Here is a 27796-nt window from a genome sequence, read left to right as displayed (position 1 = left end):
GGGCTAGTACCTTTTTCAATAGTCGAAAAAGATTTGAGGGCAACTAACCCCCTCTCACGCCAGTAGAATGCGCCTTCTGGATTCTCCCAGACATATAGCAAATACCATGTTATTCTAACAGACATATAGCAAATACCATATTATTCTAACAGACATTTAGGAAATATCATGTTATTCTACGACGCCCCTGTACCAAACAGGTTTTTCTGGTAGAACCTTATACTTCTAAGGCGCACCCGTACCAAACAGGTTGGGTATAATCTGTTTTGGTTCAAGTTTTTCTGACACAATTAACTGAATTTCTAGTTCATGATATACAAGTTTTTTTTAGGTTAAATCCGTGATCATTCATCTGTAAGTTGATTAGTAGGTTTTTTTTTTTTTAAACTTGGCTAATAGGTTTTTAAACCTATTACTACGAACGCTACATGCATTCTATTTTTGGAACTAGGAGCGAGATTGCGTGATGCTATCAGACTGGTTTCGTTTCATGGGCTCATTAATAGAAGGACTAATGTTTTTGAAAAGGGTAATTACTTCTTTAGTTTACGAGATTTGCGAATTTTTAGCGAAAAGATATTTGCGTAAAGGTATTGCGATGGTTAAGAATGCCTCACGGGTAATTAAAGAATGAGGAATGGGATGCTATAATTAGAATGATTTTAAGTTGAAAAATTGTGACGTAAAAAAAACTCAGTTATTTGCTTGCGTGTATAGGAATTCCCATGTTATTTGCCTGCTTGTATTTTGTGTTAAAATAAGTAGTTTTTGTATCTTTTAAAAGAGCTTTAAGGGGTTTGAGAGACTCAGTTGCCTAATTCCGTGTGGTTTTACTTTACTTGGTGGTCATTAAAAACGAAATTTTTGTGTTAAATCAGTAATTTTTGTATCTTTTAAAAGAGCTTTAAGGGGTTTGAGAGACTCAGTTGCCTGAGTACATGTGGTTTTTTTTTACTTGGTGGTCATTTGTTGTATCTTTTAAAAGAGCTTTACAGGGTTTGAGAGACTCAGTTGCCTAATTCCGTGTGATTTTTCTTTACTTGATGGTCATTAAAAACGAAATTTTTGCGTTAAATTAGTATTTTTTGTGCATTTTTAAAGAGCTGTATGGGGTTTGAGAGACTCAGTTGCCTGATTCCGTGTGGATTTTTTATCCGTGGAGTTAATTAAAAAAAAAACTTGGAGGTCAGTCGTTGTATATTTTAATATATCTTTAAATGGTTTGTGAGACTCAGTTTACTAATTACGTGTGATTTTTCTTTACTTGATGGTCATTAAAAACGAAATTTTTGTGTTAAATAATTAGTTTTTGTATCTTTAAATTTACCTGTAAGTGGATTTATAGACTCAGTTGCCGGATTCCATGTGGTTTTTCTTTACTTGGTGGTCATTAAAAACGAAACTTGATGGTCATTTGTTGTATCTTTTAAAAGAGCTTTACAGGGTTTGAGAGACTCAGTTGCCTAATTCCGTGTGATTTTTCTTTACTTGATGGTCATTAAAAATGAAATTTTTGTGTTAAATCAGTAGTTTTTGTATCTTTTAAAAGATCTTTAATTGGATTTAGAGACTGAGTTTCATGAGTCCGTTTGGTCTTTCTTTAATGGGTGGTAATTAAAAAATAAAATTTGATTTTTAAATTAGATTATTTTTTATATTTATTTTTATATTGAATGGGATTTTGAGAATCAGTTGCCGCATTCCATGTGGTTTTTCTTTACTTGGTGGTCATTAAAAACGAAATTTTTGTGTTAAATAAGTAGTTTTTGTATCTTTTAAAAGACCTTTTCGGGGATTGAGAGACTCAGTTGCCAGATTCCATGTGGTTTTTATTTACTTGTTGGTCAATAAAATATAAATTTTGTTTTTAAAATCTTATTTCTTTTATATTTTAAAAGAGGTTTAATGGGTTTGAGAGACTCAGTTGCCTGATTCCGTGTGGTTTTCCTTTACTTGGTGGTCATTAAAAACGAAATTTTTGTGTTAAATCAGTAGTTTTTTTATCTTTTAAAAGAGCTTTAAGGGGTTTGAGAGTCTCATTTGACTGATTGCTTGTTGTTTTTATGTTCTTGGTGGTCATTTGTTGTATCTTTTAAAAGAGCTTTACAGGGTTTGAGAGACTCAGTTGCCTAATTCCGTGTGATTTTTCTTTACTTGATGGTCATTAAAAACGAAATTTTTGTGTTAAATAAGTAGTTTTTGTATCTTTTAAAAGAGCTTTAAGGGGTTTGAGAGACTCAGTTGCCTGATTCAGTGTGGTTTTTCTTTACTTGGTGGTCATTAAAAACTAAATTTTTGTGTTAAATAAGTAGTTTTTGTATCTTTTAAAAGAGCTTTACGGGGATTGAGAGACTCAGTTGCGGATTCCATGTGGTTTTTCTTTACTTGGTGGTCATTAAAAACGAAATTTTTGGTGTTAAATAAGTAGTTTTTGTATCTTTTAAAATATCTTTAAGGGGATTGAGAGACTCAGTTGCCGTATTCAATTTGGTTTTAATTTCCTTTTGGGTAATTAAAAAAGAAAATTTTGTGTTATATAAGTTTTTTTTTTATAAATTAATATATAATTAAATTTTTTTATATAATAAGTTTACTTATTAAGTCTGTTTTTACTTTCCTTGTTGGTCATTAAAAACGAACTTTATTTTTTAAATAAGTAGTTTTTGTATATTTTAATAGTGCTTTACCGGGATTGAGAGACTCAGTTGCCTAATTCCGTGTGGTTTTCCTTTACTTGGTGGTAATTAAAAACGAAATTTTTGTGTTAAATCAATAGTTTTTGTATCTTTTAAAAGAGCTTTGAGGGGTTTGAGAGACTCAGTTGCCTGATTCCGTGTGGTTTTTCTTTACTTGGTGTTCATTTGTTGTATCTTTTAAAAGAGCTTTACAGGGCTTGAGAGACTCAGTTGCCTAATTCTGTGTGGTTTTCCTTTACTTGGTGGTCATTAAGAAAAAATTTTTTGTGTTAAATAAGTATTTTTTTTATATTTTAAAAGAGCTTTACAGTGTTTGAGAGACTCAGTTGCATAATTCCGTGTGGTTCTTCTTTACTTGGTGGTCATTAAAAACGAAATTTTTTTGTTAAATAAGTAGTTTTTGTATCTTTTAAAAGAGCTTTACGGGGATTGAGAGACTCAGTTGCCGGATTCCATGTGGTTTTTCTTTACTTTGTGGTCATAAAAAAAGAAATTTTTTTTTTAAATCAGTAGTTTTTATATCTTTTAAAAGAGCTTTAAGGGGTTTGAGAGACTCAGTTGCCTGATTCCGTGTGGTTTTTTCTTTACTTGGTGGTCATTTGTTGTATCTTTTAAAAGAGCTTTACAGAGTTTGAGAGACTCAGTTGCCTAATTCCGTGTGGTTTTCCTTTACTAGGTGGTCATTAAAAACGAAATTTTTGTGTTAAATCAGTAGTTTTTGTATCTTTTAAAAGAGCTTTAAGGGGTTTGAGAGACTCAGTTGCCAGAGGCACGCCACTCTAAGTGAACCTAGATCAACCCAACTTTTTGGATATCTCTCTCACTATGACTCTGTTTGTGTGTCGTGTCTGTGCGTGTCTCGTCTCTATGTGTGTGTGTCATCTCTGTGGGTGTGTAGTCTAAAAAACCAGTCTGGTTGAAAACGTGGAGTTTTCGTACTGCTCACTTTTTTGCAATGTGTAGGAACCAGCGGGGAATTCCCACTCGTTTGGAAAGGTGCCAAGGAAAGGCATGCAAATAGCATGTAGTTTAAAAACGTGTTTAATCACGTTTCTGGAATGATTCAAAATTAACTTTGAAAAATCAAGAAAATGTAACTGTGACAAGGTAAACCACAAGCAAACGCTACTGAAATATTCCAACTCTTGCGTTTCAACGAAAGAAATTCAAAATGAACTTTGAAAAATCAAGAAAATGTAACTGTGACAAGGTAAACCACAACCAAACACTACTGAAATATTCCAACTCTTGCATTTCAACGAAAGAAATTCAAAATGAACTTTGAAAAATCAAGAAAATGTAACTGTGACAAGGTAAAACACAATAAAACACTACTGAAATATTCAAAATCATTAATTTAAAACAAAGAAATTAAAAATTAAATTTGAAAAAACAAGAAAATGTAAAATAGACCCGGTACTCATCCAAAACAAAAAGAAGTACAAATAAAAATCATGAATTTCAACGAAATAGAGACGAGACACGCACAGACACGACACACAAACAGAGTCATAGTGAGAGAGATATCCAAAAAGTTGGGTTGATCTAGGTTCACTTAGAGTGGCCTACGCAAAAGTTGGGTTGATCTAGGTTAACTTAGAGTGGCGCGCCACTCTAAGTGAACCTAGATCAACCCAACTTTTTGGATATTTCTCTCACTATGACTCTGTGTGATCATTATGTATCCATGAGGTAACTTCAAGAAAGAGTTTGTTACTTACTTAGAATTTTGTCATAATTTCTTGAATGAAATATCTTTTTTATTGATCCAGGAGGCGAATTCGAGAAAGAATTTGCTAATTACTAACAATTTTTGATAATTTCTTAAATAAAATTTCTGCATTGTATATCTACGAGGTGTATTCGAGAAAGAGTTTGCTACTTGTTTGCGATTTTTTCGTAATTTCTTAAATGAAATATATGTGTTGTGCATTCAGGAGGAGGATTCAAGAAACAGTTTGTTACTTACTTAGAATTTGTCATAATTTTTTGAATGAAATGTCTTTTTTATTTATCAAGGAGGTGAATTCAAGAAAGAATTTGCTTTAGTAAAATTCAGAAGAGAAACTGAACTTTTCTTCACTTCGTTGAGAAAATTGTAAATTGAACTAGAACTTTTTATCTTCCGGGAAAATATTCACAAGTATGGTATCACTTTTTCTATCTTCCACCGAAAAATTTAGAATTGAACTTTAAATTTCTTTATGGCCTTGTGAAATAAAGAACTTAAGTGGAAGATTTTCGTTTTCTCTGGAGAAATTAGAATTGAAATATGTTCTTTTGTAAAATTCCGAAGAGAAATTGAACTGTTTTATATTCAGTGTATAATTTGTAACAGTCTTTTAAATTTTTCATCTCTTCGAGAAAATATTCACATGTATGGTATTACTTTTTCTATCTTTCACCGATAAATTTAGAATTGAACTTTAAATTTCTTTATGTCTTTGTGAAATAAAGAACTTAAGTGGAAGATTTTGATTTTCTCTGGTGAAATTAGTATTGAATTGTGTTCTTTGGTAAAATTCAGAAGAGAAGTTGAATTTTTCTTCACCTCGTTTAGAAAATTTTGAATTGAACTAGAACTTTTTATCTTCCGGTAAAATATTCACAAGTATGCTATTACTTTTTCTATCTTCCATCGAAAAATTTAGAATTGAACTCTAAATTTCTTTATGTCTTTGTAAAATAAAGAACTTAGGTGGAAGATTTTTTTTTTCTCCGGAGAAATTAGAATTGAATTGTGTTCTTTGGTAAAATTCAGTAGAGAACTTGAACTTATTCTTCACTTCGTTGAGGAAATTTTTAATTGAACTAGAACTTTTTTATCTTCCGTGAAAATATTCACAAGTATGGTATTACTTTTTCTATCTTCCACCGAAAAATTTAGAATTGAACTTTAAATTTCTTTATGTCTTTGTGAAATAAAGAACTGAAGTGGAAGATTTTTATTTTCTCTGGATAAATTAGAATTGAATTGTGTTCTTTGGTAAAATTCAGAAGAGAACTTGAATTCTTCTTCACTTCATTGAGAATATTTTTAATTGAACTAGAACTTTTTATCTTCCGGGAAAATATTCACAAGTATGGTATTACTTTTCCTATCTTCCATCGAAAAATTTAGAATTGAACTCTAAATTTCTTTATGTCTTTGTAAAATAAAGAACTTAAGTGGAAGATTTTTGTTTTCTCTGGAGAAATTAGAATTGAATTGTGTTCTTTGGTAAAATTCAGTAGAGAACTTGAACTTTTCTTCACTTAATTGAGAAAATTTTAAACTGAACTAGAACTTTTTATCTTCTGTGAAAATATTCACGAGTATGGTATTGATTTTTCTATCGTCCAATAAAAAATTTAGAATTGACCTTTGAATTTCTTTATGTCTTTGTGAAATAAATAAATGAAGTGGATGTTTTTTATTTTATCTGGTGAGACTAGAAATCACTTATGTTATTTGGTAGAATTCTGAAGAGAACTTGAATTCTTCTTCCCTTCATTGAGAAAATTTAAAATTGAACCAAAAATTTTTATCTTCCGGGAAAATATTCACAAGTATGGTATTACTTTTTCTATCTTCCACTGAAAAATTTAGAAATGAACTTTAAATTTCTTTACGTCTTTGTGAAATAAAGAACTTAAGTGGAAGGTTTTTTATTTTCTCTGGATAAATTAGAATTGAATTGTGTTATTTGGTAAAATTCAGTAGGGAACTTGAACTTTTCTTCACTTCATTGAGAAAATTTAAAATTGAACTAGAACTTTTTATCTTCCGTGAAAATATTCACAAGTATTGTATTACTTTTTCTATCTTCCACTGAAAAATTTAGAATTGAACTATAAATTTCTTTATGTCTTTGTGAAATAAAGAACTTAATTGGAAGATTTTTATTTTGTCTGGATAAATTAGAATTGAATTGTGTTCTTTGGTAAAATTCAGTAGGGAACTTGAACTTTCCTTGACTTCGTTGAGAAAATTTTGAATTGAACTTTAAATTTTCTCATCTCTTTGAGAAAAGTCGGAACTGAATTTAAAAAAATTTAGAATTAAAGTGAAACTTTCTATCTTCATAGAAAATAATCACAATAATGGTATAACTTTTCCTATCTTCTATGGAAAAATTAGAACTGAACTTTAAATTTTTTATGTCTTGGTGAACTTAAAACTGACGTGGAAGCTTCACCTACGAAATACTAAGAAACCTTAGCTCAGAAAAGTCTGAAATATCCAACTACTCATCCCAAACTAGAAGTTTCATACAACAAACACCTATGAGGGACTAAGAATCCTAGCTCTGAAAAGTCCAAAAAGCAAACTACACCTCCCAAACCATAATTTTCTGAAAGCACACACATATAAAATACTTAGAAATCTAACTCAGAAAAGTCAAAAATAGCAAACCACTCATTCCCAAATCATAGGTTTCAGTCAACACACACCTACGAAAGGCTAAGAAATCCAGCTCAGAAAAGTAGAAAAATAGCAACCCACACATCCCAAATCATAGGTTTCAGACACCGCATACCTACGAAAGACTAATAAATCAGGTTATGAAAAGTCGGAAATAGCAAATTACATAACTCAAATCATAAGTTTCAGACAACACACACCTATGAAATACTAAGAAACCTTAGCTCAGAAAAGCTTGAAATAGCAAACTATTTATCCCAAACTATAGGTTGCAGACAAAAAACACCTATGAGGGCCTATTTCACTGAAATAGTTCCCTAAAATAATAATTTGTTCTGAAAAGATATAATAAAGCCTTAAAAGGTTTTATAATGGAGGCTCGGGCGTCTTTGGGGCGCCGGGGGCCCCTTTGGGAGCCTAGAGAACCTTTGTGGACCGGGGGGTTCATTCTGGGTTGGGGTGGGGGATCGGAGCCCTTTGGGGTTGCGGTAAGGGGACCTCACAACACTGTTCAAATGGAACTTGTGTATTATAACAACCACAGAGTTTCACCCTCAAGTCCTCTTCTAAAATCATCTCTTAAAATGTCTCTAACTATTTCACCGAAATAAGTCCCTAAAATAATAATTTGTTATGAAAAGATATAATAAAGCCTTAAAAAGTATTATAATGGGGGACTCGGGAGGCATCGGGGCGCCGGGGGTCCTTTGGGGGTCCAGAGAACCTTTGCTGTCCGGGGGCTTCCTTCGGGGTTGGGGTGGGGGGATCAGAGCCCTTTGGGGTTGTGCTAAGGGACCTCACAACACCGTTCAAATGGAACTTGTGTATTATAACGACCACAGAGTTTCACCGAAATAATTCCCTAAAATAATAATTTGTTCTGAAAAGATATAATAAAGCCTTAAAAAGTATTATAATGGGGGACTCAGGAGGCATCGGGGCGCCGGGGGTCCTTTGGGGGTCCAGAGAACCTTTGCTGTCCGGAGGCTTCCTTCGGGGTTGGGGTGGGGGGATCGGAGCCCTTTGGGGTTGTGGTAAGGGACCTCACAACCCTCTTAAAATGTCTCAAACTGTTTCACCAAAATAATTCCCTAAAATAATACTTTTTTCTGAAAATATATAATAAACCCTTAACAAGTATTATACTGGGGGACTCTGGCGGCATCGGGGGCGCCGGGGGGTCCTTTGGGGGTCCAGAGAAGCTTTGCGGTCCGGGGGCTTTCTTCGGGGTAGGGGTGGGGGGATCGGAGCCCTTTGGGGTTGTGGTAAGGGACCTCACAACACCGTTCAAATGGAACTTGTGTATTATAACGACCACAGAGTTTCACCCTCAAGTCCTTTTCTAAAATCATCTCTTAAAATGTCTCTAACTGTTTCACCGAAATAATTGCCTAAAATAATAATTTGTTCTGAAAAGATATAATAAAGCCTTAAAAAGTATTATAATGGGGGACTCAGGAGGCATCGGGGCGCCGGGGGTCCTTTGAGGGTCCAAAGAACCTTTGCTGTCCGAGGGCTTCCTGCGGGGTTGGGGTGGGGGGATCGGAGCCCTTTGGGGTTGTGGTAAGGGACCTCACAACCCTCTTAAAATGTCTCTAACTGTTTCACCGAAATAATTCCCTAAAATAATAATTTGTTCTGAAAAGATATAATAAAGCCTTAAAAAGTATTATAATGGAGGCTCAGGAGTCTTTGGGGTGTCGGGTGGTCACACAAAATCAGAAAAAATGTTCAATGTTCCTTTAGTAGCTATGCAATTTGATTAAAAATGAAGATATTTATGCAGAGTTTCAGGTAGCTATGGCTAAGTTTGCTAAAAGACCAGTTATTTTCTTGCGAAAACACACAAAATCAGAAAAAATAACTGAACCCCCCCCCCCCCCATGTAACTGAACCCCTGTATAACCGAAACCCTGTACAACTGAGCCCCCCATGTAACTGAACCCCTGTATAACCGAAACCCTGTACAACTGAACCTCCGTGCTACTCGACCCCATTTAACTAATCCCCGTGTAACTGAATCCGCATGTAACTGAACCCTCGTGCAACTCAACTCCCTCAAAACACTTTTCAGCCATTTCTTGTTAATTTTTTTTATTTCTAAACTATTTAAAATTGACAACACTGTGCAAATCATCACTTGTGCATTATACAGACCACATCGGCGAGGTAAAGCTAGGTCAAGTCACAATGTCATTCTATCGTTACTTTTCAATTAAGCTATTGAATACCTTCTACCAATGTCTCTTGTAGGCGTCAAATCTATTAAGTATCTGAGCATATTCTTTGTATTGTTGATGCAAGCATCCCATTCTTTAATTACCCGTGAGGCATTCTTAACCATCGCAATACCTTTACGTAAATATCTTTTCGCAAAAAATTCACAAATCTCGTAAACTAAAGAAGTAATTACCCTTTTCAAAAAAATTAGTCGCTCTATTAATTAACCAAATAAACTAAACCACTATTATATCATCACAAATTGTCATTACTATTTCAGTAAATAGAATTCATTTAGTGTTCGTATTAATAGTTTTAAAAACCTATTAGCAAAGTTAAAAAAAAAAAAAACCTACTAATAAACTTACAGATGAATGAGGAGGCGAATTCGAGAAAGAATTTGCTACTTACTTACAATTTTTGATAATTTTGCAATTCATTAAACATTTGCAAATTTTGTTGTTGTAGGCAGTTTATAAACAACCAAATTCGGTTGCTTTATTTGTCCCGGTCTGTCACTAAATTTGTCAAAGTTTTTTCTTGGCTCCTATCTGATCTGTAACCAAACTTGTAGAATTCGAGCATTAGGCCCATCCCGGTACTAAATTGCATTGGTTTAGTTCTTCACCTTACATGATTCGATAATTCCAGCTGGTTCACATTTATTACGTAACTGTATAGTTTGGTTATTAGTCAGAGATCCACCAACTGAGAAGGTTTAGCAAATTAATCAAAGGATTTTTCATGAAAGTCATTATGTTATGGAAAAACATACCTTTAAATGGTGGTTGTTTTGCTCCATATTTTTTAAGACGAAACAAATAAGTTAATCACACTGAGCTTGAGACTATCCAGCCAAAAGTCCTCATAACTTAGTCATTTTATTTTTGTAAACATGCATGACCAGATATTTCTAGGTTTCTGCTGGAAATTCTCTGTTAACTTAGGAGGGAAGTATAAGTTTTTCCAGAAATGCGAAAGATGATTTGGTACTTGCCTGTTAAACGGAAAACACTCAAGAATTACGATGTGTAAAATCTGACAGAAACCGATTTGGCTCTCTAGGATCGGTTATGATTTGCTTATTTTGAGTGAGAAAAACTACGATGTATGTATTGTATATTTTCATTAAATATTTAATATATAGAGGTGGTTAGGGTTAGGTATTTAATATAATGCGTTCTCCGCGGCCAACTTTCCATAATTCTCTGTCGAAGTTTCCATGATTTTGTTTCTAAAGTATTATAATATCATCATGTTTTGGTATATTTCATTAGGATTAACCTAACTTCACTTATTGGGTGTGTTCTGTTTAACAGACTAGCAACGATGATTTATCACTCGACTGACAAACAACTTGTCAAGTCGAGCTGTTTTTGATTTAGTTTAAAAGAAAAACAATTCGAAAGTGACTTTACTCCGGCTTGATGGGTATTTTTACCATTCTATATAACTATCATTTCATCTCCCATATAGATTTGCCACTCCCCTTTCGAAGCTTCTTACGTGTTGGAGTTACCATTCCTTTATCTTACCGAAGTAAGGTGTTCAGCGCCTTCGAACACAAGAAAAAAAATTATTGAACTGTATTTTTGTCAGTCAATCGGCCAATTTGAAACAGGTTGGAAAAAAAGGCGAGGCAGAATTTTGTTCATAGTTAGAGTTCTTCTAAGTAACGTACTCGTGATTTTTTTTAAATTATCTTGGATGGTAGTTGTTATGACATTAGCTTTGAAATGTCAAGTGCCGATAAGAAGGGTAATGTGTCTGTAACCAGACCCAACCGTACAACCATCAAATGCTGTGAATGTGACGCTAAGATGAATAAAGACTATTTTAAATGTCATGTTCGTCGTATTCACAACGATATTGAAGAAGCGCTGAAATATGTGATTGTGCCGTTGTTTATAGACCCATTTATGGCGTCAAAGAAGCAAAAGCGATATGACAATATTACGGTCACTACAGCTTTTGTCAGTGAAAATATTTCTACGGTGATAACTGCCTCACCAATTCCTAAGGCCCAACCACTGCCTGATGACGTCATAGTGAGTGGAGACGCCGGCTTACAATCAATATTTCCAGGCATGAAATCTGTTTTTACCGCAATATGTATTGACCAGAATTTTGTTCTGGACATCTTTAAAGGGGTAAACAAGCCCGTCATTTCCGGGCATGGGGCGGAGGGGCGACTTGTGAAATCCTTGGAATTAATTTGCATGTAAAAGAGTTAATATTGCAGTAATTCTGCCATCCCCATGCATTTTTGACCGTTCCTTGTTCTTTCGATCTTTTCGTAACATCTCATATTTGCTAATATCAAGGTACTTTGCAGTATTAAATTCGTCAATATCAGATAAAAAAAAATATTTGTAGCAATGATTTTGGTAATCAATTCGGAGAATACTCTTGTCTAAGTATGTTACAATTTATTTGATCATCAGTGCATCATTAAAGTTAAAGCTACCGCCAATGATCCATCGGTGGCTGGCACCCCCCCCCCCCCATCCTCGGAAAATACCCCACCGCGAAAATACCCCCTTGCAGAAAATACCCCCCCCCCATCGGAAAATCACTTTTTAAAGTTTCTTTTGTAAACCCCCCTCCCCCCAACAAAAATTCTAGTTATTGATTTTTTTTTACCAGTTTTTTGGATTTTCTAATCTCATTTTGATTTTTTTGGACCAGTGTGACTTGTCTCAGATAGTTAAAAAGTGGAAAGAAATGATAACTAGGCGAATTTCTCTCTAATTATGATCTTATACATATTATGCGATCTCTACATATTAAAGTATATATAACGGTTAAATCTTCTCTTTTTTTAATTCGGTAAAAATCAGGTAGTGATTCAGTAAAATCTACGAAGTTGTTTTTGTGTTATTATTAGTACAAATAGATAAATGAAAGGATAAATGAAGAATAATAATGAAATCTAAACCCAAATCTCTTATCCTAAATGGAAAAGGTATCTGAAACAAGTCGTGCTCATTCAGTTTCTGATTATGATGATCATTTTCAAACAATAAATGAATAGCCAGTAGACGACATATCAATTGACTATCTTTATAACCCTCATTCGTTAACACTTCTTATAGCATGCTTATCTGTACTTATTTACGCTTCTTTTACTAGAGATGACGAAGCCGATTTAAGAGTTAATATATGGGTTGGGATGAAACATGTACTCTTCATATTCCTAACAGTCTAAGCATTAACCTTTCCAAATGGGCCGTTTACACGACCTCACCCGGTTATTTGGAGAATGGTGTTTGGCTTAAGTGTCCTATATCTCGTATCGTTATGCTTCATTTTATTCCAGAGCTATTCTACTGTGAGCAATATACTTGAGTGGCTCGATCCAGAATTAGAAGGATTTAGGATAGATATGGACAAGGAATATGGTGTTAATTGCTCTGACATTAGTATATTCAAGCTTTGGGATCACATGGACGTTTTTGCGTTTGCACATTTCTTTGGATGGCTTATGAAGGCTCTTATAGTTCGTCACTACGGAATACTTTGGACTATGAGTGTAATGTGGGAAATCACAGAAATAGCTTTCGCTCATTTGCTGCCTAACTTTGCGGAGTGCTGGTGGGATTCAATAATTTTAGATGTATTACTTTGTAATGGACTGGGTATTTATGTCGGAATGCAAATTTGCAAGATTTTGGAAATGTGCGAGTACAAATGGGAATCAATTCGAAGCATTAAGACTTCAAAGGGAAAAATAAAGAGAGCTGTTTTACAATTCACACCTCAAAGTTGGACATGCGTACGATGGCTAGACCCGAAATGTACATGTTGGAACCCTTGGTCCCAGTTTTGTCAGATAAATGTCCCTCCCAGATTTATTTCTTTCGGCCCCTTAATTATTTTCCTTCCTTAAGTAATAAATATTAATTTTCCTATTATTTTTTTACGTCATTTTGAGTCCTCTTAACTGCATACGTGTTTAATAGACCACGAGGGAGAAATTGCGCAGTTAGGGAGATTGGCCAGTACATTAGTACGTTCAAAGATTGGCTGGAAAGATTCTTTACCACCCCTAGTAACCCCCACCGCGTGCTGCGGCTAGCGGGCTGAGAGGAAAAGTCCATTTTTTAGTTAGTTCATTTTATAACGCGTGACTGTGAATATAGTAAGCCTTTTCTATGTACTCTTTTTAACTTTTCAACTTAGGTCAAAACTAAAGGGTTAATTAGAAAATCTTATCGGTAAACTTTGGCTTTAAATGTGGCCATAGACCATCCGATCACGTTAGTATAAAAGAATCGTTGGAGTAACCGTGGAAATCCCACTAATTTGGGGCCCAAGAGGGATCGTCCCCCTCCAGTAAGTGGCATAGAAACTCTTTGCGCCATTTTTGCCTTTAAAAGTGGTGACCCCGCACAATAAACCTCCAATAGTACACATATGAGATTCTTGGCTATTTGCCAACTGACATTTTTCTTTCAGATATCAGAGTTGAATACATTCTTCATCAAGCATATATTTGAACTACCTCCATTAAATATAATTCCATTACATTTATTACATTACAATACATTACATTACAAAGGTCATCCATTAAATGTAATTCGGCTTGGGTTGATTGGTTTGTTCATAGCCCCTTCTATGCGTCAATATTATTCCTATGTAACTGATACTCTCTGCAAACGTTACGGATTACAATGTTGGATTTATAGTGTAATAATGTGTATTGAAGCAATTATTTGTTTGAAGTTTGGTTGGAAAATGTTCACACAGACTCAGATTAGATGGATCGTGTTTTGGTTGCTTGTGCAGATGGCGTTGTCAGCTTTGTGTGTTTACGGATGTGTTGGGTGGCACAGTAAAAAGCATAAAAACAAGAAAATAACTTAAAGTGGCAACCCTGATCCAGGAAATGAAAATATTCTTAATAAAAGTTGCTTAATGATAAGACTACCATCCGCTAAAGGACTGTTCCCCAAGTTGAACGGTTTTAAAAAATTTAAGTTTAGAAACAGTTGTATGGTCGTTGTTGCTCATGGTCAATCAGCATGACCTTGTTCAAACAAATAAATGACCCTTTTTCAAGTTTAGCCGACGTGTTTAGCTAATTTGTCTGACTCAATCTTTTGTTTTTTTGTGCAATTACTGATTTCAAATTTGTAGTTTTTTTCTACCAAAGTAATGCTTAATCAGATTTCATTGTAATTTTGAAAAAAGCAATCCTCCTAAAAGCAAATGACTTAGATTGATAAAGCTTTATGCAATCAATAAATTACCAGATATGAGTGTGTTACGCCAGTAGAGCCAACCGTCAGTAACCCTCATCAATTTCCTTTAAAATGAGCCATTAAACAGCTCTCTACGATTTTCCAGTGCCCCGCTATCTGAGAAAAAGAAAGAAAAAAAGATGCCGTATATGCAGAATATCGTGGTTGCAGCGACTTTTTTATTTTCAAGCCAATATATTTCCCTTGTTGTTCAAGCCAAGGAACGGTAAGTTTCCTATATAGGGATTTCGGACAAGGTGGCTCTAATGGTGTACTTATGGTTTTGATCTGACTCTATTTTTAGGAGCTATGGATTATTATCTTTATTACTATTGGACGTCATCATCTCTTACTAGGTTGCTAGCTACCGCTGCAACCCAGATAATATACTTAATTCGGTTGTTCCATTTTGTTTTCTTTATTTATTGTTATTATGGACAATTATTTTTCATTATATTATTGACAATTATTTTTTATTTTATTATGACAATTTGTTTTATAGGTTATTTATTTTGATTTATGTATAATAGATTATATTCAATATTTGAAAATTCATATGCATTTAAAGATGCAGCTTACATCATTCTATCCCATGCGTGATCATATCGTTTTTGGCATCAAAGACGCATGCAAAATTAAACACGAATGAACTCGAATAGCTAACGCAAAACGCAGAGGAAAAATGTCTGAGGTAATCATGAACAAAGATGAAGCACAACGAAACCTGTTATATTACAAATCTAAATTACAATGGAATGAAGGAACGTGTTATTTTAGGGCCGCTCAAGATAGAAGTAAGTAAAATTAATGCTAAAATTGTCGATCGCCTACCAGGAAGATACAAAACCTGAAAGAGTTATGATTCTGTGAAGGATAAACAGGAAGGAGAAATTGAATTCACATAAGAATTTCTTCATTCAATTTAAATTACTGATTTGTTACCTTATAACTTAAAACTAAAGAATAACATAAAAATTATGCAAATATAATTTAGATAATCAGAGAGTATGTGCAATGAACTATGCCTGGTTATTACTGAATTACACAACAGAGTGATTAAAACGATATAATTACTTGAGAAAAGCCAGAAAAGAAGTTTTTTTTTTAATTATTTGTGACGTCATACGAAATTATACAAGATGATGAATGAATCCAAACAGCTAAAACAAAAGGCATGGGAAAAATGTATGAGGTAATGATGAACGAAAATGAAGCACAACAAAATCTGCGGCTAGGAGGCATGCGAAAACAAGCATCACAATGAATCACAAATGAGAATGATGGATGACGACATCTCCAGCTACGAGTTTCTTAGTTCAATTGAAATTGTCGATTTGCCACCCAATAAGCAAGCACAGCTGTCTATTTACTTTTTTTTCGAAAATAGCTCCATAATTTGGCTCCACCACGGCTCCGAATATGGGTTATTTTAGTTTCTATGACTTCATGTAAGATTGTACAAATGATGAATGAATCCAAAGAGCTAAAGCAAAAGGCGTGAAAAATGGTTGAGGTAATGACAAACGAAAATAAAGCAGAGCGAAATCAGCAGCTAGAAGACCCGCGACTAATCAATTAATCAATTAAATCAGCGATTAATCAATTAAAGGGATGTACAACGCAATCTACGGTTAGAATACAAGCGACAGGGAATATGGTAGATTGAATAGAAAGTATTCGCAGAATAACCAAAATTACAATGGATTGAAGGAACACATTATTTTAGGACCACAATAACGAATTACACATGAAAATGACACACAACGAAATCTGCGGTTAGAAAAAAGCCAAAAGCAAGAATCACATCGAGTCAAAAACGAAAAGGACACGCAACGAAATACGCAGTTACAAGAGAAGCAACAGCAGGAGTCGCAAAAAATCACAAACAAAACGATTCACAACGAAATTTGCGATAACGAGCTTCGTAACAAACCACAAAAAAGATGAAACAGCGACAAAGATGCGAATAGCGACAGCAGGAATCACATCATATCACAAACAAAATAAGACGCAATGAAATACGAGGTTAGAAGAGAAGCAACATCGAGAATCACAACAAATCGCAAAACAAAAAATAATGCAAAAGGAGATTCACACTTAGATGATTTACGACAACCAACATCGCAACGAATCGCAAACGAAAATGATGCCCAAAAAATCTACGGTTATAAAACATGCGACAACGAGCATGACCAATCGAATAGGAAGCATTTCCAAAGTAATCCGGGGAAGAACCAAGAAAAAATTTCCCATTACTCGAGTCACGCTCGACTCTAGTAAAGGTCAACTTGGATTCCGTACTCCTGTTTTTAATCATGGTACGTTGTACGTGGCCTTTTCTCGTGTTAAAAGACAACGTACCTTAAAAGTTCTGCTACCACCTGAAGATGAACGACGAACTTATGATGCTGTGTGGAACGAAGTCCTGACAACTGTCAACGAAACATCTCATTGTTAGAATTACATTTTTTTAAAATTAACTAAACCAGTAATAATTGTGTATATACGTGTTTATAAATATTTCTTCGAAATCAGATACATAGTTTTTTTTTTCCTTAAAACTGGCATACTGACATTTCTGGCAACTAGAACGATCTAAATAAGTGACAGCTCTAAGGAAAAATTCGTACTTCTCCCAGGGTGGTTGTATCGATCCAATGGTTACGCCATGACATCAAGAAGAGTTTCACATTGTCTGCGGTTAGAGGACAAGCGACAATGAGAATCAATATATATATATATATATATATATATATATATATATATATATATATATATATATATATATATATATATATATATATATATATATATATATATATATATATATATACTACTACTACTAACAACTCACCGCAGCACCAAGCCGCCTGAGGCCAACACAGCTACGCAAGCTCCTCCTCCATCCCAATCTATTCAAAGCCTCCTTTTTTACACCCTTGCACGAAGTTCCCATTTCCTTTAAATCTTCCTTTATGACGTCCTCCCACCCCAGACGAGGGCGACCTGCTTTCCGTTTGAAGTTGTTAACGAATAGACACATAAGAATGAAACCTTCATAGGCCCTGTTTGGGCAGTATATAATATCCTGAAAGTTTCATTCACCCAACTCATCAGCATCAGACCAAGTGACAATCCCTTAAATTACACTTTCACGATACTATTTCGTAACCTACCATAGACAAAATTCTTAGTAAGGACGTATAATATTCAACCTAACTCAATAAACTAAAATCGAAAAGTTAAAATTAAACACTAAAATTAGGATATATACCTTGAGGGGTGCTAAAATTATGTAGGTTGTTTCCTTTAAGGCTGGTTTGAAATGCCGAAGAGTAAAATCCATCACCATTTCCACTGAAAAAGAAAATAATATGTACTTGTAATGTCAAAAATGTTGGAAATTCGCTATAAAGAAAAAACGTGGCGTTATAGAGACTGAAAGCTTGCCAAACCAAAAAAAAAGAAAAAAATGAAAAGAATTTAGAAGCGTCAATAGTTAAAATACACCTTCTGAAATTCTAAAAATGTACAACTCCTTTGTAATACATAAGTAGTAGCAAAATCCCTTTAATTTTACCGTCAATTTTCGGAGACTCTTTTCGGTACTCTGCAAGGGAGATTTTCTCCAAAGTAAGGGATTTACATCATAAGGTAAGGAAGATAATTTAGATACTTAGTGATTATCAGAAAATCTTTACTGTCTGAAGTGTTATGGACTTTAAAGAGGCGAACGGAAGCACTACCAAGACGTAGATATTTCTCCGATTGATTTTTTTTATGGAAATATTAATATGGATATAATAAAAGCCTCTAGCGTTTTGAATGTGGAGATCACTAATAAAAAAAAGTTAATTGTTTTTCCCTTGACAAAAATTCGTTCCCTCTTCCTAGTCTTCTTAAAATTTTCAAAAAAGTCTGGTGACTGAATCTAGAGCCCCCTGAACACAAATGTTTCGAATAGATGGCATTGAGGCGGAATAGCGGAAATTTTATCTGAAAGAATTGAAGCACCTGGACATTTTGGACGGATGATAATTGTAATCAAATGTCATAATACGGAACTGTTTTCTTTGTGAAACCGTAATTTGCTGACAAGGGACTTAAATTCACATTTAAATGGTACTACCAGGGGGCGGGGTTCGCTCGTCGAAAACAAAGACAGTTTTCTTTAACATTTTTCACAAGAAAACTTTAATTTTATTTTACTTTATGCGACGACTTCCACAACAAGTTGTTCTATACTACCGGCAATCAAAGTGAATTGTAACTTAAATTTTAAAAATATAATTACAATTTAATTTGATTGTCGATCGTGTAGAATAATTTGTCGGTAAAAACATGCAAAAAGGTTAGACGAGAGATTAAAAACCACCCCTCCCAGTCCTCGGTTTGCCCCCCACCCCCAACTTCAATTTGCCCCCTCCCCCACCTGAAATTTAGTTTCTTCCAAAATCTTGTCAAAACTAAGATAAACCTATATAATTTAAGCATCAACAGAAACAGATAAGTTTTTTAGTAAATATTTACCTTTATAGTACCGTAAAGTACCTTTATAGTACTTTTATACTAATAAATGGTACCTTTATAGTATCAAATCGTTTTTTTGTTTCTTTTTCTCCTTTTCACTTTATTTTGAAAAATTGGTTCCAACTTCGCCCCTCCCCAGAATTGTGACGAAATTATACCACTGGTATTTTATATTTGGAGTGTCCTGCACAAGCCCAAGTATAGGATTTCTTGGTGTTGTTTGTCAGGTGCGTCTTGACTCTTTATAAGTAATGCGCCTCAAAACACAAGTGTTTTCTATTAAACTTATAAATAATATACAAATAGAGAATGTATATGCAAATGTAAGCCCGTTACATAAATATAACTAAGATTTATAGCCTTTAAAACTTTTTCTCGTAACAGATTTTTTTTAAATCATGCATTTAGAATTTAGAATCCTTTGAAGCTGATTTATGCTCAAACTAAAACCCAGATAGATACTTTATTAGCGACTAAACCGGACACAAGATATCTCGCAACTATAAAAATATGTAAACTGACCAAAAAAGATATAAGAAACAAACTATAAATAGTAGAAAAACTAAGGATAAACAACTAAATCCTGGGCTATAAATATATATATATATATATATAAAACTCTAAAAATTAATGTTACAGTTTTGTAGAAAAGGTTTTCAAGCCTAGCAGCTTCGATAGAGGAGTCTACAAGACTTATTATATGGAACTAGAGGGTGGGTAGTGTTACATCCACCCCTATCCGCCAAAGACCAGCGTTGTAATGTGATTGAGTGTGATAAAGGTCCTCCAATTAAAGATAACTTCCCAGGATGGAATCCGTCACAAAAACTTACCAGCCATGTACAGAAACGATTGAATTAGATTAGAATAACAGTATTCACCCTATGTACAACTATCTGAGCACCTGGAGATAGCAAAAGGGAAGCAAACACAAGATGCCGTTGGTTATCCTGTGTTTGCAAGGGTAACCATTATATGCAACCCTAGCACTTCTCTATGGCATCTAAGCATTTCCAAGGCATCTGTATTATGGCATCTGATCTTTTCGAATGTTTTACGTTATTTTTAGACCTAAATTTAAAGGAGAAGCTAGGTTGCCTTGTATATAATAAAGCTTTGGACGTAGGACACGCTGTTTATAAAAATATCCTTTTTTATTCTGGCAAAGACAATTTAAATATATATGAAATAAAGTAATAGATAGAAGGGCACTAGATTTTTAGATTAAGGTAGACACTCACCTTAAGTTTAATACTTGGAAATGAATGGCATAAATACCCATATACACAACCAATGGTAACGCAATTAAGCAAAGAGCACGGGCAAAGAAGTGTTTCACAGTATATGACTGAAAAAAAAAATCATTATATTAAAATAAATCTAATAAAAAGTATGTGCTACATAAAACAGGTAGGCAAGATTTTGTTTTCTGGGGTAGGTCCAGCTAATATGATAAAAAAATACTTTAAAATTCAAGTATCAAGTACCTAGAAATTAAGAAAACTTCAAAATTTCACGCAGGTCACCCCCCCCCCCCCCATTAATTACTTGATTGGGTGGTTTTAAGCATCGCTATTGTAAATTTTGCATAGCGGATTATTGCATACTGTGTTATTATTACAATTGTGTATTATTATATATTGTATATGGACTACAGTTATTGTGTATTAGGCAGGGCTGTAGCACATCGTACATAGCGGACTATTCTATATCGTGTTTATATTACAATTGTATATTGTATTATACTGTATATGGACCACTGTTTTTGTATATTAGACAGTGATGACAACCCTCCCCTCATAGCCCTCAGAACAAGGGTCCTAAGTTATGCCCTTGGGGCATACAAGGTTTTTATAGAAAGTTTTGCCGAAGAAGCTTCAAAAACGGTTCATTCGATTGGAAATTGAGAGCAAGGGTTGTAAGTTATACCCTGGGGACGTATAAGGTTTTTTATAAAAAGCATGGTCATACAAACTTCGGAGGGGGCTCATTGGATTGGTAATCAGACGCTCTAGTGCTCTTTTTAAGATCCAACGTGATCGGAGGGGAGCTAACACCCTCCCCCAAACGTCGTATTGTCCCGAAATGCATCTTATAGAAATTTTGATATGCCATTCTATTCAAAATAGTCTAAATATCATATAACAAGGCTTTTGGGGTTGAAACAAACCCCAAAGATTAGGGGCAAGGGTTGTAAGTTATGTCCAGGGGGTATTTAAGGTTTTTAAGGAAGGGGTGATTGTTTAACTTTAGAAGAAGCTTAGTCTTTCTCCCTGAAAAAGACTATGTCAATACAAAACGAAGAGAAATTAATTAAAAAAAAAATCCACAAAATAAGTTTTTCAAAAAAAAGTTAAGAAGTCCATTAAACCAAAAATGAACAAAAATAGAATTAAATAATCTACCAAGCATGCAACTACCAAAAATCAGTATCAATAAATAAATAAAACCCAAAACAAACAGAAATTAAAATAAATCACCGAGTCAAACTCAAAACGAGCAGAAATTAATGAGTAGGGTTCTAAACCCCATGCTTTCTAAAATCCAGAATATAATTTGTGCTTTACTGAAAAAAGTTCTTTTAAATGTTTCCAGTTTTATAACTTTAAGAAATCAAAAATTAATTAAGATTTAAAAAATAAATATCAGAATTTGTATATTAAACTGTCAATGCACATTTTGTTTCAGTAAATTCATTTGAATTTTTTCAGTAAAAAACAAATTATATTCTGGCTTTTAGAAAGCATAGGTTTTAGAACCCTTATCCTAATAAAATTAAAAAGGCTCGTATTAAAAAGGGCTCATTCGATTGGAAACTGAAAGGGCTATTGCCATTTCAAATAATAGAAAGTGATTGGAAGGCAACTAACCCCCCCTCTCACGCCCACCATTTCCCCAAACACATCCAATCAAAATTTGAGGTATCCATTTTTTCAACGTATTTGAAAGTTCTAGAAATTATGTCTTTGGGTATGACAGCCCCCCCCCCCAGCCCTTAGGGCAAGGGTTGTAAGTTATGCCCTGGGGACATATAATGTTTTTATAGAAAGCAGGTGCCTCGGAATGATAGGTTATTTTTTGATAACCTATCAAAAACGATAGGTCATTTTTTGATAACCTATCAAAAATTATAGGTTGTACTATACATGATAAAGAGTATAGGTTAGAACAGGATATAAGTTATAGATTATAAGATATATTTTATAGATTTTACACGATAAAAAGTATAGGTTAGAACATGATTTAGGTTATAAGTTGGTTATAGGTTTTAGATTATAAGTTATAGGTTATACATGATAAATTGTATAGGTTAGAACATGATGTAGGTTATAAGTTGGCTATAGGTTATCTACTCTAAGTTATAGGTTATGAATGATAAATGGTATAGGTTAGAACATGATTTAGGTTATAGATTGGTTATAGGTTTTAGATTATAAGTTATAGGTTATACATGAGAAATTGTATAGGTTAGAACATGATTTAGGTTATAAGTTGGCTATAGGTTATCGACTCTAAGTTATAGGTTATACATGATAAAAAGTATAGGTTAGAACATGATTTAGGTTATAAGTTGGTTATAGGTTATAGAGTATAAGTTATAGGTTATACATAATAAAAAGTATAGGTTAGAACATGATTTAGGTTATAAGTTGCTTATAGGTTATAGATTATAAGTTATATGTTATACATAATAAAAAGTATAGATTAGAACATGATTTAGGTTATAAGTTGGTTATAGGTTTTAGATTATAAGTTATAGGTTATACATGATAAATTGTATAGGTTAGAACATGATTTAGGTTATAAGTTGGCTATAGGTTATCGACTCTAAGTTATAGGTTATAAATGATAAAAAGTATAGGTTAGAACATGACTTAGGTTATAAGTTGGTTATAGGTTTTAGTTTATAAGTTATAGGTAATACATGATAAATAGTACATGTTAGAACATGATTTAGGTTATAGATTATATACATGACAAAGAGTATAGGTTAGAACATGATTTAGGTTATAAGTTGGTTACACGTTATAGATTATAAGTTATAGGTTATGACATGATAAAGTTATACATACCATTTTTCTAGCATATAGTGTATTTACCATTTGGTAGCTTTATGGGGCCTCCCACAGGCCACACAACGTGTCCCTAGGTGGCAATAGTGAAACGCCCAACAGATATGTAGGGTATCTCCATAGGAGGCACGGACCAAGGGGGGACCTTGTCCCTGGGGGCCCATAATAGAAACTGGGACACCCTCGCCCGGGGCCATAAATACAGGCGAAGGAGGAAGAAGGCCCCTAAAATGTAAACTCAATAGTGCAACAGACGTGTCCACACGTCTCAAGAGTTAGAAGCCTTCTCCCAATAATGGGTTAAACTGCATGGTGACACAGAACATCATCGTCGGAGGATCCTCTTTAGGAGGACAACTGCGGCAGAGCGTAAGATTCAGATCTATGGACAACGGCCTATGCAAAGGGCTGCCTCGAGCCTTTCGGGGTACCAGCAAAACTGGGAACCTTGCGGTCAACTCTGTTCCCACTTGAGGAGTGGCGCCCCTCGAGGAAATTATAGCCTAATAAACGACACAGCATTCGCACGGGATTCTGATTAATCGCCAATTCTTTTGGACTTGGTCTGTTTTGACGGGCGTTTTTGGGGTTGAAAAACCTCTTCCTAGCTAATTCATCTACTAGGGGCTGCCTCCCCGTAGTAGCATAATATTTGTAGGTATGAATATATGATGAGTCGGAGGTAATAGGCTTGAGACTGTCTGTGCAGGATTTAGACTCTTGTTGATAGAAGAGCTTCGCCAAGTGCCAAAAACCATATTGTGACCAAGATGTGCCCAGGATTGTACAAAGCCCCCATTCATACTGGAGGTACCAGGGACTTCTTGCTGTCCGGTTCTAAGCCGGCTTAAACAGTTAGGCGTAGACTTGAAAAGATATGTGATCCCCGTTCAGCACTGGTATCCGGGATCATTGCTTTTTCCGAGGCCAAAATAATTTCAATGATTAATTTCAAAATGTAAAGAACATGAACATTGGAACTTGGAATGTTACGACGTTAAAAAATGACTATCGTATCAACATCTTGACTGAAAAATTCAGACGATTCGAACTGGACTTATTTTGAGTTTCAGAAACTAATATCCCAGGGGAAGGAAGCATGAGATTAGGTGATATAGAGTTTGTTTACTCAGACAGGAAGGATGGGGTACACAGACAGGGAGTAGGTCATGATGATTAAGGAAGCTGCTAAGCCTTGTTTAGACTGGGAAGGTAATAATAATAGCTTACTAATTGCTCATTTTACGACTAAAAAGTTCAGGGCATCAGTTATAGTAGTATATGCCCCTGTAGAACCGAGTGACGGAGATACTAGTGACCCAGATGAATTTTACTTACAGTTACAGGAGCAACTAGACAGGGTTAGGTAGAAATATGGTAGAAATAAGGTAGAAATCTGATGTTTTTACTATGCGATTTTAACGCCCAGGTCGGTAGAAATAGGGATAGATGGTATCCTAGCCTAGTTAAATTTGGTGTAGGAACAGAAAACAGTAATGGATACAGACTTTTGCAATTTTGTTGGTATAACAATCTAGTTATAACGAATACTGTGTTTGGTATGATGCTTTTACTAGGCAATTTTAACGCCCAGGTCGGTAGAAATAGGGATAGATGGTATCCTAGCCTAGGTAAATTTGGTGTAGGAAAAGAAAACAGTAATGGACACAGACTTTTGTAATTTTGTAGGTATTACAATCTATTTATAACCAATACTGTGTTTGGTCATAAAATTGCTCATAAGTTAACATGGTATCCACGTGATGGTTAGACAGCTAACCTTATTGATTATGTTATAGTAAATCGAAGACTGGCAGGATCAATACAAGATACTAGGGTATGTAGAAGTGCTGATATTGATGTCAAAAGTAAAGATCATCATCTAGTTGTGTCTAGGATTAATTTAAAGCTGAAATTTTGGAGGGGTAACTACCTCCCGGGAAGTTATGATGTTGGTAGACTCCAGGATGAGGATTTGAGAGAAACTTGCCAGAAAGAATTTAATCCTAAACTTTAGAGTTTAAAATTTGACAATAAATAAAAGTTCAAATAGGGATAAAATCCTTTTAATAGAGAGTGATAAAAATATCAGTTATTTCGGTCACATATGCAGTGACCGTCATCAGTAATAAAGCTACAATTTGAACTTTTATTTATCCTCATGAAAAGGCAGTGTGGTCTCCGAAATTATCTAAATTTGACAATGTGGAAGATGGTTGGAATAATTTAGAAAAATAATTTGTGAAGTTGCTGAAGGTGTCTTAGTGAAGAAAGTTAGGACTGCAGCTAAGAATATTAGTGAAAAAGCTTTATGTTTAATAGAATGGAGAAGGGACTTGTACAAGAATTAAATAAAAAAAACAAGTTTTTTTAACTGAAAGTAAGGAGCGACATTAAAACTTAAAACGAACAGAAATTATTCCGTATATGAAAGGGGCTGTCCCCTCCTCAACGCCCCGCTCTTTGCGCTAAAGTTTTTTACTGTTTTAAAAAGTAGAGTTGTGAGAAAGAGACAAACTTTAGCGTAAAGAGCGAGGCGTTGAGGATGGGACAGCCCCTTTCATATACGGAATAAAGTCTGTTCGTTTTAAGTTTTAATGTCGGTCCTTACTTTCAGTTTAAAAAACTTGTTTTTTTTTTAATTTAATTTCTGATCGTTTTTTAAACAAAAAAAACTTTAGCGTAAAGAATTAGGCGCTGAGGAGGGGCCAGCGCCTCTCATATACGGAATAATTTCTGTTCGTTTTTTAGTTTTAATGTCGCTCCTTATTTTCAGTTAAAAAAACTTGTTTTTTTTATCTAATTTCTGAACGTTTTTGAATTAATGCAGCTTTGATTTTGGCTCACCGTACATGAATAATTAAAACAAAATTAGCATATTTATTTTACTTTTTTGGCTTTCTCGATTAGTTTTACTTTTTTTTGGCTAAATGGCTTTCTCGAAATTTTGTTCTGACGTAACTTACGAATTAACTTATGTAACGAACTTCTATATTCGTATGTTTGTATTACGTATATTAGGGAGCGCCAAAATTCTACAGTAGGGTTCTCGGATACACTGAATTTGATGGTATAATTTTCATTAAGCTTCTATAAATTTTATGGGGCCTTTCCCCCTTTTTCGAAAATCAGCCAAATATTCTCAGGCGCGTAGATTTTGATATGTAAAACCAAACTTACGAAAATTATATATTGGAAATTAAAATTAAAATTTGATTATTTTGATGTATCTACTGGTATCAAAATTCTGTTTTTTCGACTTTCGGTTACTATTGAGCCGGGTCGCTCCTTACTTAATAGAGTTGTGAGAAAGTCAAACTTTAGCGTAAAGAGTGAGGCGTTAAGGAGGAGACAACCCCTTTCATATAAGGAATAATTTCTGTTCGTTTTAAATTTTAACGTCGTTCCTTACTTTCAGTTAAAAAAATTGTTTTTTTTATTTAATTTTTGAACGTTTTTGAATAAATTCAGGTTCTGGTCTTGGTTTACCGTACACGAATAACTAAAACAAAGTACGAATATTAATTTACTTTTATTTGGTTAAATAGATTTCTCGAAACTTGTTTAATTTTATTTACGAACGTTTTTATTAGTAATAAATACACGTAACTTACGAATTAACTTGCGTAACGAACTTCTATATTCATATATTTTTAATGCGTATATTAGGGGGTTCGCTCCCTAGTCAATACCTTGCTCTTGAAGCTAAAGTTCGAATTTTGTTCCAACGCTTTAAAAATTACCGCTTAATCAAAAAGGCCGTTAATTAGAATAAATAGCTCTTTTGAAAGTACTAAAAAATCTTTGGCTTAAAGAACGAGGTATTGACTATGGGGTGAACCCAATCATATATGTAATATTTTCTGTTCGTTTAAAGTTTTAATGTTGCTGCTGTTGCAGCTGAAAAAACTTTTTTTTTTAATTTAATTTCTGATCTTTATTTAAATAATGCTGGGAAATCTGGCGTCCCCTTCATAGCAATGTCCCTTCCCCCATGAAAACTTCCTTCATGGAAAGATCCTCCCACATAACCCCCGACCAACCCCCCTACCAGAAAAAATCTCCCCTGAAAACGTCTGTATACTTCCCAATAACCAATACTATATGTTTACATTGGGTAAAGTTCATAACTTTCAGCTCTTCCCCCGGGAGCTTCGGGGCATTAAGTCATCCTAAAAGAAATACTTATAATATTTTCGAACATGCTGAACAAAATGGCTACCTCAAAATTTTGATCGGGTGACTTTGCGGAAAAAATGAGCGTGGGAGGGGGCCTAGTTGCCCTCCATTTTTTTGGTCACTTAAAAAGGGAACTAGAACTTTTAATTTCCATTCCAATGAGCCCCCCACGATATTCTAGGACCACTGGGTCGATACGATCACCCCTGGGAAAAAGAAAAAACAAACAAACAAATAAACACGCACCCGTGATCTTTCTTCTGGCAAAAAATACAAAATTCCTCATTTTTGTAGATAAGAGCTTGAAAACTTTACAGTAGGATTCTCTGATATGCTGGATCTGATGGTGTAATTTTCATTGAGATTCTGTTGTTTTCAGGGGTCTTTTCCCCCTTTTTCGGAAATCCGGCAAATTTTCTCGGGGACGTACCTTCCAATTGTTAGATCTAA

At 34.4% G+C, this 27796-nt stretch overlaps 1 protein-coding gene and 1 pseudogene across 3 annotated transcripts in view; one reads left to right on the top strand and one right to left on the bottom strand.

The window, feature by feature from the left end:
• Positions 1-27796, bottom strand: part of tw (Protein O-mannosyl-transferase 2) — a 218122-nt gene that overhangs the window by 52896 nt on the left and 137430 nt on the right. For all 3 annotated transcript variants that reach the window (XM_089092578.1, XM_089092577.1, XM_089092576.1), the window contains 2 exons: positions 20336-20442; positions 17839-17921 (listed from right to left, as the gene is read on the bottom strand). In XM_089092578.1, the coding sequence (XP_088948704.1) occupies positions 17839-17921; positions 20336-20442 (190 nt within the window). The remainder of the gene's footprint in view (positions 1-17838; positions 17922-20335; positions 20443-27796) is intronic.
• On the top strand, positions 11058-14187 carry LOC148950706 (phosphatidylserine synthase-like; annotated as a pseudogene).

The sequence above is a fragment of the Artemia sp. Qi Xiang Cuo genome, chromosome 7, assembly GCF_049724085.1.
Source record: "Artemia sp. Qi Xiang Cuo chromosome 7, ASM4972408v1, whole genome shotgun sequence".
In the NCBI taxonomy this organism is placed as follows: Eukaryota; Metazoa; Arthropoda; class Branchiopoda; order Anostraca; family Artemiidae; genus Artemia; species Artemia sp. Qi Xiang Cuo.
Note: the sequence above shows the minus strand (reverse complement) of the source record. Positions and strands in the feature narration are given on the sequence as shown.